This window comes from Catharus ustulatus, chromosome 5, assembly GCF_009819885.2.
Source record: "Catharus ustulatus isolate bCatUst1 chromosome 5, bCatUst1.pri.v2, whole genome shotgun sequence".
In the NCBI taxonomy this organism is placed as follows: Eukaryota; Metazoa; Chordata; class Aves; order Passeriformes; family Turdidae; genus Catharus; species Catharus ustulatus.
In genome coordinates, this window is record NC_046225.1 from 63,303,140 (window position 1) to 63,318,292 (window position 15,153).

The 15,153-nt window shown below is 38.2% G+C and overlaps 1 protein-coding gene across 6 annotated transcripts in view; it reads right to left on the reverse strand.

The window, feature by feature from the left end:
* Window positions 1-1,244: 1,244 nt before the first annotated feature.
* Window positions 1,245-15,153, reverse strand: part of EVC2 (EvC ciliary complex subunit 2) — a 68,071-nt gene continuing 54,162 nt past the window's right edge. For all 6 annotated transcript variants that reach the window (XM_033059466.1, XM_033059467.1, XM_033059465.1 and 3 more), the window contains 6 exons: window positions 12,745-12,972; window positions 10,819-11,027; window positions 9,338-9,425; window positions 4,600-4,793; window positions 3,634-3,735; window positions 1,245-2,665 (listed from right to left, as the gene is read on the reverse strand). In XM_033059466.1, the coding sequence (XP_032915357.1) occupies window positions 2,392-2,665; window positions 3,634-3,735; window positions 4,600-4,793; window positions 9,338-9,425; window positions 10,819-11,027; window positions 12,745-12,972 (1,095 nt within the window). In that variant the 3' untranslated portion in view covers window positions 1,245-2,391. The remainder of the gene's footprint in view (window positions 2,666-3,633; window positions 3,736-4,599; window positions 4,794-9,337; window positions 9,426-10,818; window positions 11,028-12,744; window positions 12,973-15,153) is intronic.

The window sequence follows — 15,153 nt, forward strand, 5'->3', positions numbered from 1 at the left end:
TGGATTAAAGCATCATTGTCCAAGGACAGTTACTTTTGCTTGTTCTTTGTATGTTTTGGCTCCTTGTCCAATGGTTTCAGGTTGAGGAAAGACAACAATGCAATGGAGATTGGAGTAGACAGGGAACTGTCAAGAGCAACAGGAGAAGCAATGAACTTCCAGGGGAACAGAGTTCATTTGGACAATGTTTCAAATTCCGAAGAACTTGACCTTGTATTACTTCTTGTATTGATGACTGTGAAGCCAAATGGGATGAATTTGAATGGCTTGTCCAGCACACACATTCTTTGGGAGACTTCAGCTGTGAAATAAGGATGGTAATACTATGGAACACGTACAAAACTGCACAATCAATAGCAGGCCCTCTGACCTCTGAGTGACTCAAAGCTGAATGTAAGTCAACTCTCTACTCAAGTGGGCTATTTCCTAGTTAGTACTTCTTTCACAAGCCACAAAAGATGTTAAGATCTGGATGTTTCTTTGAATATGTATTGCATGATATGGGAGTGACTCAGCAGAGAGTGACTTGCCTTGCTAGAATAGTTACAATCACTGAACCACTTCAAATTTGTGATGAGGTGTGAGAGAATTACAAATCAGCTTTCTATTGCTAGACATAGAGATTATCTATTAAGGATAATAAATTGATATTGCCATCAATATTCAGATGTTGCATTTTATTATTGTAACCTATTAGAGCTATTGGCCTCCATGTCTTATCTGTGATGAGTTACTGTAATTTCCCTCTTACAATGTAATAGTGAAGAGCCTGGGCTTGCAAAGAAATCCTGGAAGGGACTGACATTCAAGAAGGTACTTCAGCTTTCAAGTGCTCCTTGCAGCCACGAGATATCCAAATTTTCCAATTGCTTTCTTGCCTAGGGCAAATTGCTATCTTGTCTCTTTCTGAAACACCTGAGGCTCCTCCTGTATGGCTGTGGCCCACCTCCATGGCAGGACAGACTCTACTCTTTACCTACCTGTGCCTACGGGATGAAATACCAAGCACAGTTAAAATAGCAACTCTGTAATCCCACAACCCTGACAGATTCCTCTTTCTGTGACAGCAAATACTTCCATGAAAAGATTGAAGAATGCAATCAAATAATAATTAGGACTGTCAGTCTAATTAATGAATACATTTTCTAATGCTAGTAGTGATAGGAAACACTAATTGTTTACTGTGGGATGAATATTTAAACCTGTCGGAGAAGCGGGGAAAAAAAGCCAACTGCAGATACATGTATATTGTAATTTTTAATTTTTTTAATAATATGGCAATAAAAAGGCCCAGAAGATCTGTACAAGAAAAAATACAAAATGTATTATTACAGTGGCCTCAGAGCATAGCATTCAAATACAGTAAGAACCCCCTCAAAACAGGCTAGAATAATATAAAATATTAACAAATACATGTGGTTAATTTAATTAGCTTTTTTTCTGTTCCTCTTTTTAGGATTCATATTTATCGGATTCTTCAAGTCAACTAGACAGGTTCAAAAATTAAAAATTTTTGAAGCGTAAAATTACATTCTTATCAATTTAGAGAAATTCAGAAGTAAGAACTTCAAAACTACCTAAAATTGTGAAAATTGGCAGCACTGCTTTCAAAAGAGCTTCTGAAGACATTACATGCCCATTTACATTTTTCACTTTCCTGTTGAGCAAATGTGATGACACTGCTTCACCAAGAAAAATACTGCAACAGGTTGTAAATATTTAACAGTTTAGAACTGTAGCCACACTCACAGTTCAAATGAAATAAGTTTAGAAACAGTAAAATGCTGAAGTTACTCCAAGATGTGAGGCTAAGTACACAAATATATGCTAAAGATCTGGACTACCAGCTGTCACTGTAGAGCACAGACTGCAGAAGTAACATGCAAAGCCTATTAGGAACACAATGTTAAACAGTAAATTAACTAGAATAACATAAAAATCAGAGAACAGAGGACTTGTGGTTCATCCACTTCATCTCTTCATGTCATCTGCTGTACTGCAGCTTACCACAAAAATATAAATACAAGAATAGTGAATCAGTACCTACTATATAAAATAAATAACTTTTCTGTATAAATAAGGAAAATACAGCTACAGTAAAATCAGTGCAAATATGACCAAAATGTAGTGAAGGAACACAGAGTCCTGCCTGCCAAAATGCATCATAGAATACCCATATTTCGCCTAGTGCAACAAAGCACTTACAAGAATTTAAAAATGCAAGATGCGCATCATTAACTGTGCCATTCTACAATTACATTTCCAATATCAGACAAATCAGATTAAAACAACACACGTTATTTGAACTGTACATTTCATTCTTCCTCATCATTTTACTGAATTTTAAATAACTTCCTCTTGTCTAATTGATACTTAAAATGGAAGTTGCTCTTATGAGTGCATGTTTGCACGAGCAGCCTTTTTAGAATTAAGGAAGTTCTTTTTCTTTTTTCTTGGAAAATTATGCAAAGCAAGTGTTGGATCACTTGGCTCACGGAACAAAAATATCTTCTCCCCTGTGTCTAACAGCTCTATGGCTTCCGCAGTTGCAGAGTGGAGAGAAACAGGTGGACCAGTCTGTTCCATAGGAGGATGTGCAGGTGAACATCCCAGATGAATGAATGCTGCTTTTTCCAAGAGAGAAAGTCGCTTCTTCTTCATCAAGCTACATAAATGAAAAAAATTGAGTTGAAAAGTGAAAACTGAGGCAAAAAATTCATAACTTCCTATACCATACCTTGCCACAGTAGTGGTGACTTTGGAAAATAAGGAAAATATTTCAACAGAGAGAACTGCAGTTTTTCTTCTAATCCCCAAAACTTCACGCATCATTTTCTGAGTTACAAATTTGCAAAAGGAAAGGTAACCTTATAATAAATAAATATAGGGAGATGAGCAGTGTATATAAAAATGTAAGAATTTTGTGGAAAGGTACAGAAAAATCTTTTAAGGTATTTACTATACTGCTTATTATGTGTACAGTAATTTCACGATTACAAGCCGCACCGATTATAAGCTGCACTTCTGGGGTGTCAGCAACGTTCCATTTTTCCTCCATATATAAGCCGCACCAGATTGTAAGCCACACTTTCGTTCACAGCGAGGACTGGCGTGCAACTTTCACAAAGTAACCAATTAGTAACAGAATTGCGGGATCAAGGGGTTTACTGGCTCGGCCCTGCTCGGGGCGGCCGCCAGGGAGTGGCCCCAGCCCCGCTTGCCGCTGCTGCTGCGAGGCAGGGGAGCGGCGTGCCTGGCCGGTGCCGCCGGGAAGAGGGAGAGGGGCGTCCCTGGCCGGTGCCGGTGGGAGGAGGGAGAGGGGCTCCGCCTTGGTTCGGGGCTGCTGCTGGTTCGGACTTCTGGATTGGTAAATTTTCAAAATTTGTTCATATATAAGCCACTCCTGAATGTAAGCCACACGTCCAGTTTGGGAGCAAACTTTTAGTCAAAATGGTGCGGCTTATAATAGTGAAATTACTGTAAATACCTTGTAGGAAACACAAGCGCTAAATAGAAAATGCATAGTTATGAACTAATTTTCTGATTTCAGACAGCAGAAAGAAGAAATCTGGGACATTAAATAAACTATAAACAAAAAATCCCAGGTATGTTTTTTTCTGGTTTTCTCCTTACCTGTCTTTTCTCTTGTTTAGAGGAGGGATCTTTTCTAAACTTCTGTTTATTAGATCTTGCCTTATTTTGTTCTCCAGTGTTTGCCACAACTCTTGGCTGTCCCTGAAGGAGCAGGAAAGAAAAGTTACCAGCAGCAAATCCCCAAATACACACATTTTTTTCCCCTCTCTGACTTTAGTTACCAAACCCATGAGACAGCAATACCACAAATGCAGTCAGTAAGAGTGTTCTAGTACTTTTGCTGCCCTGCCACAAATCATTTAAATCAGCTAAGATCACATCTCAGGGCATGGTATACCAAGGACTCTCATCTGTTCCTTGACAACCCACAGCTGCCAACCACTGGTTTCAGTGCTACAACGTCTGCTTTTGTCTCCTTCCCAAGACATGGCAGGGAGTTGGGAGAGCAGGTCTGGGAGCATCCCCTGGTGTTACTGCACAGAGTGATGAAGGCCCTGAGAGTCTACCAGTCTGTCAGAAAAGGGAAACACAATGGCCACTTGGAACTTCAGTAATTAACTACAAAGGGACAGACATCTGCAAGGTTGCAACTTCCACTATCAGGAAGGAAGATCTCCTTTAAATCTTTAACAGCTACAGACACTTAAAACTGAGTGTTGTTATGAACATTATTTTTAAGAAGAAGTGGAAAAAATATTTTAACAAACTCCTATTCAGACAACAGGAAGAAAATTATCAGAACAGGATTTATAAATCTATGAAATAACTTTTAAATAAACTTAGAATTTTTTTTAACTTTTTATCAATCAATTTATTATAGTTAAAATATTTCACAAAATAAGGCAGTAGTTTTAAAGTATTTTTACCCCAGAAAAATATTCAAAAGGCAACTTATGCATCTCTGATTTTTTTCTATAGCTGTTGATCTCATTGTCCAGCAAATAGACACACACTTTAAGCAACCATCTTGTCTTGTAGTGGTCTACCAGAAAACATCACACCTACCTTTTCTTACAGCTGCCAGACTCATCTGCATTATTGTCACTTTCAACAACACCATCTGAATATTTACTGATGGAATCAAGGACAGAAAGGACCTCACTTTGTGAGCTGGAGGGCAGCAACAAGTTCAGGACCCTGTGCAACACTCCCACTGGCACCCTCATCAGCTTAGCTAAATAACCTGCCAGACGAAGCTCCTAGAGGATTAAATGAGCAGAATATAGATAAATTTAGCATTGGAAATAAATGTTAGTCAGTCTTAATCACTGTTATTCAATAGTTATTATGGAAACAAAATACATTACTAAAGATTATTTTAGTAGTGACAGTGTTGGTATCAAGTGGTCACACTTCCATGTTCACTGCTCCTACCCACAGTGGCCCATGTATATCATGGTTGTTCATTTCATTTGGGATTTTGGCAATGTAAATGGTAAATTACCAGTTGATCTTGGCATATTTGCTTAAGGCATGTACCTGATGCCCTTCAGTCTGAAAAATCACAAGGCAATTATATTCTAACATGTAAGGCTTAACTAATTTATGGATTCTACTACTATAAGGAAATCCTTTCAAGATAGTAAGGAAGCAATATGGCATTCCTTGGTCTGCAAAATCACAGAGGGAAAAACAGTCCTGAAAAATTTTACACACTGTCATCACTTCATTGTTCAGTTTCTCTTAACATCAGATTCTGTGATAAGCTCAGAGAACAGCTTGTAATGCTTGTTAAGAGGTAAAGGAAAACACCTGCTTATCTTTTGGAAGTATTCATTTCCAAATGTCCTGCCCATTTCTGCCCAATGGTCAGTAGTAAAGCATACTGATATAATGTTCAAATAGACTGAGTTCAAATTTAGCTGTTTCATAGACACTCAGTCAGCCCCATTTTCTGCCCCACTCCAAACACCAAAACTCTACTGCTGTTTTCTGCTCTGTATAAGTACATAAATACTGTCATAAATACAGTGTCCCCAAGGTGTTTCTGCAGATCTGTCGTATATCAAATATGAAAAGTCTACAATATATTGAGAACTACATGCAAATGAAAGCAAGTTAAATGTCTCAAAGAATGCCAGAAGAAAAGCTGTTGTTGTCTATTCAAGCCATACATACAACTCAGGTAGCTGAAGTGAGGTAAGACACGCCAAACACAATAACTCATGATAGTTGAATTATCACCACTCTGCAGACCCTCCTGTAAGTGTTGATGGAGGAGATGACTACAAAGCTCATGTCACATAAAACCACACAAGGTCCCACCATGCAGGAAGACAGCCAGGTTCTTTGTCCACAGTGGTTTCAAAACGTCACAGCAAATGTTTGCCTCTTTTTCTGCATGACAATTTTTCAGAGGAGTGAATTCACCTAGGAGATCCTTGGATTAACTGAATCTTCTTTGAAAGAAAGCATCACTAGCAAAGCAGTTTTAAACCAAATTTAGACAGCCACACAAAATAAAGAAATCAATCAACCTTCTTTTCCCACAACTGTCCTTCAAGCAGAGAATTCTCTCCAAAAGGTAAGAAAACAAGCCACTTTCCAAAGTTTTCTAGCCTCTTCAGTGTTGTTATAGATTTTCCATGGAAACCACTGAGACCACACAGAATTAACAAGAAAAAAATCCTAAGACTGATGAGGGATAAGTAAATTGGTACAGTTCTTAAACTGCCTGAACAGGCACCAAAGTTGAACACCAAAGAGATGTTTTCTCAGGCTAACTAGTAAAAGAAATTATTTGGTTATTTTTTGGACAGAAATGTAAATAAGAGCTTACATTTTAATAAAGACACCTAAATCTAATTTTTATACTGCTGTGTTGTACTTCTGGTCTTTAAAAACTGCTCTTCTAGAAACTTACAAAATGTAAGATTAAGTGAGAATAAACATGACAGATCTCTGAGACTTATTCTGCTCTTTTTGTTCTCAGGACCTTTAAACCAGTTATTTATTATGAATATACATCATGACTTTAGCACTACTTTCTTCTGTAGCAGTCTCTTCTTTTAAATGTTCTCTTCTCTGACTCTTAGCTTTCTGCACTAAGTATGACTTGGACTGAGAGGCAAACCTTAATATTTTTCTAGCACAGCAGAACCAACAATTAAGCAATTCTGCAGGGTGCCACAAGCTGTCAGCAATCCCAGAAGTGGCACAGGTGCCCATCAGGCAGATGCACCAGGCACATGTGCAGCAAAGGGAGTGCTGGTGTGTGAACATGTGCCTGAGCACCATTTTCAGATGCTCACAGCTACCCAGACCAGCTTGCAGAAGTGGAAAGAAGTGAATGCGTGTGCAAACACAGGAATGGTCAGATCAAAAGCCCTCCAGCACGGAATGAGTTTGATTCTTCAGGTATATTATTATTCTTCAGGTATATACTATTATATAAAATATCACAAAGGTCAGGAATTCACATTTCTATAATAACAAGTGCATGCAAGTGCTACTTGTGCCACCAATAGTGTCATCTGTATTTCCAGATTATCAAGAAATAAAACCAGGAATGAATGGTAGATTGTAAACAGCAGAATTGTTTTGAAGTATTTGGACTGAGCAATGTGTAAACAACTGATGCAAGAATCAATGAACTCCAGCCATGCTGTGTTTCCAGCTTCCCATGCTGCTTCCACTTATCAGTCTGCCTCCATCATCTGTTGGATCTAAAATGCACTTAGTGTACCTGGGGCCACAGCTATGAGTTTATTCAAAAGTAACATCTCAGCCAGAGGCTTATGATCCTGAGCTCACTATCATTCAAGCAAATCTCTTATTGACCTAGATCTGTCTTGATAAGGATGTAAGCTGGAACACAAAATACAGGAAATTAAAATTTACCTGCTTTTTTTTTCTTACATAGAGGGTGCCATCTATAGCTCTGAAAACTAGTCTAAAGGGGAAAATCCTCTTTAAAGAAAAGAATGAGTGTAGGACTCATATAGTTTCCTAATATTTGTCAATGTAATGTGTTCCATAAATTGCAAGAACACAGGGAAAAGAAGGATTTAAAAACCAATTTCCAGCATCAACTCACGGGATAAGCAGATCCAAAAGTAGGACTGTGTTACATCATAAGCCTTAATAAATTAGTAAGTTAACATTCTACTAAGGATATGCTTCTTTACTGTTGAATTAAAAGTAGTCAGGTTTGGAATTATAGTCGGGAGTTTTTATGCTGTTATACTTGCTGAAAACAAATTTTTCTTTAGATATCTGAAGGGTTAATGCATATGGGTTTTATGGAATTTCAATAAAGTATGTTTCAGGGTACCTCTGGGCTACCCTTCTTATGAAAAAATACAAACACAAAAAACCCTGATGGTATATTCAATGCGTATTTATAGAAAAAAAATTATTTCTTCAGGGAATCTTATCAATGAAACATAAAGCACAGTATCCCAAGTATATGGTGAACAGTGTACCCAGGTTTTCAAGTTCAGTGAGGTGACAGTAATGCCTTTAAATCTGTCTTCAACATGTCAAGATTTACAATTTTTCAGGGTCATTGTTCACCTACTACAATGCAAAGAGGACAGGGTACTGTGAAAATTATGACAAACTCTGTTTGCATGCTTATGTAATCTCCAAAACAATGGTTTTAACCTCTCAGCTTGCAATATACATGCCATGCTGTTGAGAAGCCCTTTCACAACGAACATACATCACAGAGACTTAACAAGCATCATGGAAAGAAGACAAATCTCCATAAGCCAAGGGGAAATGGTCAGTGATCTGCCACAGCACTCAGACACACACAAGTCTATGGGGCTGGGTGGGACCCACCCAAGGGGACTGAGCAAACTGGCCAAGTAGTCACTAGGGCATTTTCTATCACTTACCAGCAGTCCTGGCTAACTGGAGGGGTGCCAGTTGACTAGAGGTTATCAAGTGGGACACCCATCAGCCCAGAAGGGCTGGAAGGAGGATGTGGGGAAGCAGATCCCTGTCAGCCTGACCTCAGTGCTTGGTAGGGTTATGGAACAGATCCTTTGGAGTGACTCAGCAGAAACAAACTAAGACACAGGAAAAGCTGAGAGATCCTTAGACTAAAGTGGTCCTTCCTTGACATGGTGGTTTCTAAAGCTCCCAATTCATGCTACAAGGGACTGCGACCACTCTGGTCCCTGGGACCAAGATACTTGGATACAGAAAGCTACTCCACCAGGTCTTTTCTGATGCTAGCTACATATATCAACCAAGATCAGCCTGCAGATAAAAGCTGGGGTCAATCAAGAGATTCATTGTTAAGGCCTTTGTAGGACTGACAAGCAGGCGACCCACAGCAAATTATCTGAAGACACTCGTTTTGAAAACAAGCATGAGTAATGATACTAGAAAATTTAACTAGCAGTATCATTTAATTTTGAAACATAATCAATGCAAATCATTCTTAACGCTCATCAAAATCTAAACAAACCCCTTTTATCATTACATCAAAATCCCACTGTAAATCTGTTAAACAGAAAATCAGGCGTTTCAGCTCTCCACAGAATGAAATGCAACAGGACAGACCCTGAAAGGATTTGTAAATGAACAAAAAGAACTACAACTCAGTAAAATTCCAAAGGTTGAAAGTAGCTCAGAATTAACTGAAGTGACTGACAGTATAGGCTGCAAACTGGTACCAACTACTAGCAGAGTACCTCTAAATACATCTAATGGCTCCCAAAAAAGAAGAAAAACTGATATCCAGATACAGTTGTAATTTAAACTTGGAAGCTTTGCTCAATTTCATGCTTACCTGACTATAAATTGCCAAAAATGCATTCGTTTCTATATTTTCCAGGAGATCTTCAAGCACCACACAATTCCATTGCTCATCTCTCAAGCTGAAGTGAAAGACAGAATTAACATTGAAATCTTCCCAGGTGCAATGTTTATAGAAAACAAAATCTGAATGTCACCCATTCAGGAAGTGTATCTGCCTGTCAGCAAATCTACTGTGAGCAGCATAACTTCAAAAATATGCCAGATTCTCTTCCCTTCTTCACTGAACCCCCAAACATCAGAGCAGAATCTAAGGCTATGCTCTGGCACACAATTCAAATCTGCAATCATTCCACAGCAATGTGATTCAACCTGTCCCCATCCTCTTCCCTCCTCTTTAAATTTCATCATTACATTTTAAAGGCAAGTTGTGGATCTTTCTGTAGCTGAAATATTATATGAAACAGTTAACTTCCTCATTGCTTCCTCATTGATTATTTTTCTTTTCTAGACCACAACATGATGACGTCACATACAAATCCTGCAATGTACCAAAGTACAAAACTTGTTTCTTCCAGTAAGTTTCAAGCAAAGCCTAGCTGCAGTTTCTTTGAAGGCTTCTCTGATAGGTTACCACCTTGTGGATACTGGTGCAGAAATTCTGCTACAGGAAAGTTATTCATCCAAACTGGGTAGACTTCTAGACTTTTCAGAATTAAAACAGACTTACCACTAGCACAGCCATCTTTAATGTATCAGCGGTTTTATGGAAAACTCTCTTTCTAATGGAAAGCACACTTTGAGGACATTACCTGAAGCTTGAAATGTGCTAGGATTTTAATACTGTGCAATATACATGGAAATGTGATTTCTACCTCCTGTAACCCTAATAAAAGTAATACAATAGGTTGCAATTTTGCAAATTATAACCCATTTTTCCTAGTCAGCCATTATGACAAGACAGATATTTCTATATACATCCCAAGAGGCATTTTATTTGTCACTGATATCTTTACTTAAAAAGTGGCCAGGGAAAATTGAAATTGAAGAGGAGTTTATACATCTCATCAAAAATAATTGTGTGCTAGAGAATTCAGTCTACAGTATAACAATGGAGATGGAAATTCAATTTAAATTGTCTCAGCTATTTCCTCTGACCCCAGCAGATCATGTTGCTCCAAAGTCCCTTCCTATCTTCTTGGGAGACAAAGTAAGAGGAATAAAATTCTTCTCTTCCTTAATGCTAATGAGTATCATTATTTTTCCACTATCCCTGTCAAAAAAATGGTGACTGCCACACAACACACAGCACAATTTACATGCCACTACGTTATTGTTATTTCACATTTCTTATGTCAATATTCCCAACTCCTCAGTTATGCTTTTGGCCACAGCACAAGAAGGCAGATGCATGATCCCTCCACAGCAGAACATTCCTCCTGCTGTTTCTCCAGAATATCTTATGGTCCATATGAACTGCAGTAACATAGCAAAACCTGAGATCAAAGAACTTACCTTTGCTGGTACAGGTTTATAAATTGTCTACATTTATTCATGGCCTGTCTTAACAGAACTGTCACTTGTCTTTCTGCATTGGTGTCCACAGCTTCATTTGAGAGTCCCAAACCATCCAGACTCCACCTCTGCCTACTCATTAGATGCTGCTGTGCTGACTCCTTATGCAGCATCTCATACTCCAGCTTCCTGTCAAGTTCTTCAATCTCCTAGAGGTTGAAAACACATGATGATAAGATGTTAAATTATAACTTGAAAGAACAAATTTCATTTGGAGTGAAGAAAAAAGATGATGGTATCGGATTTTCATTTATTCATTTCTTATTCTACCCAGCCACTTGCAGTCATTACACTTTTCAATTCATTGCACAGGTTCAGTAAACATGACTGGCACATTATGAATACCAGAACAATGAGGAAAGCTATGACTCAATTTTCTTTGTGTTAAAAGTCAATGCTCTCTGAAACCTTCCACTATAGAGGACATCCAGCAAGTACACTGCCACATGGCTGAGATCAAAACTAAGGAATACCACCATTCAAATTCATTTGTAAGCTGCATAAACCCACTGAAACATCTTGTGAAACTCAGAATAACTCGTTTTAGCTGTACCAGTTTTAGTTACACCAAATTAACAGATAATATCAAAGTGATTTAAGGTAAAAGGCAGTAATTAATAATCAGTCTGATAAAGTTAGAGTTAAAATAAAATGCCCTGAAAATCAGAAGGTTAAAATCCAAAGTCTTCACGGGACTGGATCCCCTATGCTAAAGATCTCACTTTGGTCAAAAAACCAAACTAGACACCAGAAGTAAGGCTTCCTATTCCCATTTTCAACGTCACTGTTGTCTCACCTCAACCTTTATATTGCTTACTATCTCAAAGCCCACTTCGTAACATGTATCTTGGAGAAAAGGCTGAATTTTAACCTATTCCTCTACCTCATCAGCTGTATTAGCTGTGTTAGCTATTCTCGGTCTCACTTCTGCCCTTTATTCAATCTTTTTTCTTCACCTGTTCAAGGACAGAGAAGGTAAAAGCAATTTCTCTGAAAAGGCCCTTCACACTTATGACATAAAAGGCAAAAATACTCTTCCTACATACAACTTCCACTATTTCCTACACATCTAATACAAATTCAAGCAAAACTGGAGGCATATAAATATTCTAACTGCCACTCTATGAGAAACTCTGTAGAGATGACCACATTAAAATTTAACAAGGAATTTTCACAGCAGTAGCTGTCTAATGATGCCCTCTAGCAAAAAGGTTTTTCTCAAAAACCCATTTTGTTTGTTCTACTCCAGTGCTCTCCCCAAGCCTCACTTGGATGGTTTCAAATAGCAGATGCAGAAAAAAAAGTCCTTGTGCAAACGGAGCACTGAAGTATTAAAAAAGGATTAGAAAATTGGCACATATCAAGTATGTAATAAATATGGTGAAGGAAGAGGTTCTTCCAGATTTTCTACTGTTTAAACTGCCTGAGTGTGCCTGGAGTGAGATATATAGGAGACTGTACAGATAAAAACTTGACAATTGAAGCATATCATGTGGTTATGGATTTTGCATATGGACAGCATTACAACATGAGCAATTCTGTAAGACAGACACAACAATTTACTCTTCCAGTCATGAGTCCAAATCACTTCTCAACTTTCTTTCAATCAATAAAATATTAAGGAGCCACCAAAATACTACCCTTTCTGACTGCATGCAATTATAATGAAAATAAAAAATAATAATACACAATCTTTCTTGGCTCTCCTTCTCTTTACAACTTTTACTGAATGCATTAAACTGCACATACACACAGAAATTAAAGTCTGGGCCACCAGAAGTTGCAAACCAGCAGCTATATCAAAGATACTCTAATAGTTGCTGTTTCCTAACAGGATTTTTTTCTTTTAATAACTAGATTACTTACAGGATTACGTGCTTCTAAAATCTGAATGCATTCCAGTTTTGACAGGGTTTTTGCTGTGTTCAGTTGTTCAAAGAGCAAAGCTTGCACATTCATGACAGCAGTATACATCTCCAGCATCTTGGATTTTTTAACACTCTTCTGAAAGGCTAAAGAAGCAATATACTCTCCAAGTTTATTTTCCAGATTGCGCAGATGACACTCTTTTTCCACCTGCAACTCATACTTAATCTAAAAAAAACAACAAAAAACCCAAAACACAAAAGACAGAAAGATTAACAGAAACTCTTACATGCACACTTATTATTTTAGTACTCTGTAATTAAAAAGCAGGATCATGACAGCAAAGAAATCAATGCTGTTATCTTATAATGTAATACACTGTTTCAAGAAGTGCTTTTAACCTTCAATTCCAAGCTTTTACTGTAATAAAAAAAAAAAATTACAGTAGAGTCAAATACTGTAAAGAGATCAGTATTTCTTTTAGGGTAATCAAAACTATCATTAAATGCTAACCCCAAACAGAGGGTCTACATAATTTTTATTATAATAAAATTATAAGCTAGAAATACAAATAAATCAATTATTACCTGTGGTTAAATTGAAAGATTAAATATGCCCTTTTGCATAGAAAAAACATGAAACTTATAGAAAGACTGTATTTAGTTTCAAATTGGCAAGTGTCAGTTAATGCTGACTGATGACATTCAACCCAATATATTTCCTCAATATTTGAGCAAAAAATCTTCTTATACAAAACAAAGTTAAGCTGTAAATCAAAAGTCTTACTGGCAATGGATTTCAAATAAGATTAAAACTGGATTTGATCAACATCAAACAGCATAAAATCAAAGTGATTTAACTCAGTAACTGATGGTGCCAGACATTTGATGGAATTTCCACAGGGACTATTCTAGGGTGAAAAGCAAGTGCAGCATGTGCAGGCACACGATCCAATGCAGTGTGACTGATGAGCTCTCCATGCTGTACCACTGATACTGACAGCCAAGGACACTGCACTGTGACTTATTCTGTGGGACAATGTGCATAGCAGCCAGCTGCAATTACCTTCTTTAGATACTTCCATCTGAGCTTGTCACTCTAAGCTCCCTTCATAATAAAAAAAACAGAAAAAGATACAGTAATTTCACGATTATAAGCCGCACTGAGTATAAGCTGCACTTCCGGGTGTCAGCAACTTTTCATACTTTGTCCATATATAAGGCGCACCTGATTATAAGCCGCACGTTACAATACACAGTGTGATAAAAGGTATCTATTCTATCACCATCTCTTAAGGGTGGGGGCAGTGATCCTTATCTCCGTGGGAGATATTCTGCTAATGGGTCATCCATTGAAACCAGGCAGGGCATTGTTCTTTATCTTTTCACAACCCATCCTTCCTCCAGCCAGTCATTTTCTGCTAATGGCCCATTGAGTCCCACTGTGGGATTGATAAAATTACTGCATCCCGTTGGAAGTTTCTCCAGCCAGGGGGAAGAGCCCAACATTTCTTACCAAGATAAAAACAGAGGTTTTGGGACACTAAGGGAGCCCCTTTCTCCACTGGACTCCAGAGGAAAACCAGATTTCTCCACATCACCACTGGACCTCTGGAGGGAAACTGCACCTTGTACAGGAGCACTGCTCCAACTGAATCACATCTGTCACTGCAGGAGGATGCAGCCACCATGGAATGGGACTGCTACCAACACCCTGCCTGACGGGGTGTCAGGTTGTGCTCTGACTTTGTCAGGGTTTGGAGTTTGTTTCTTTGTAGTACTGTATTTCTATTTTAATTTCCCTAGTAAAGAACTGTTATTCCTAATTCCCATATTTTTGCCTAAAAGCCCCTTGATTTCAAAATTATAATAATCTGGAGGGAGGGGGTTTACATTCTCCATTTCAAAGAGAAGCTCCTGCCTTTCTCAGCAGACACCTGTCCTCCAAACTAAAACAGCAACTTTTCGTTCTTTGTCCATATATAAGCCGCACCTGATTATAAGCCGCACTCCAGATTCGGACCAAAATTTTAGCCAAAATGGTGCGGCTTATAATCGTGAAATTACTGTTAGGTTTCATATCCTAAAATATAGGTTTTCATTGACATGTAAGGTGGATGTCTAAGTTGGACACCAATGGCTGCACTGCATATCTAACATTTAGGTAGCTGAATCTTCAAAAGACAGTAAAAAATGACCAGTTTGGTTTTATTCTCTCCCCCTGTACTATTGGCATGGGCCCAAAGAGCTGGATTGTAAGAGAGAGAAAATACAGATAGAGAAAGCACATGAAGCCCTGAGTGCTCCAACTCCCCTATTCAGTGTTGATATCACCTGCTGCCCCACATGACCATCCACACACACTGCTCTATATCAGAGCCCAAGGTTCTCCTCATCCAGCTCTAAGTTC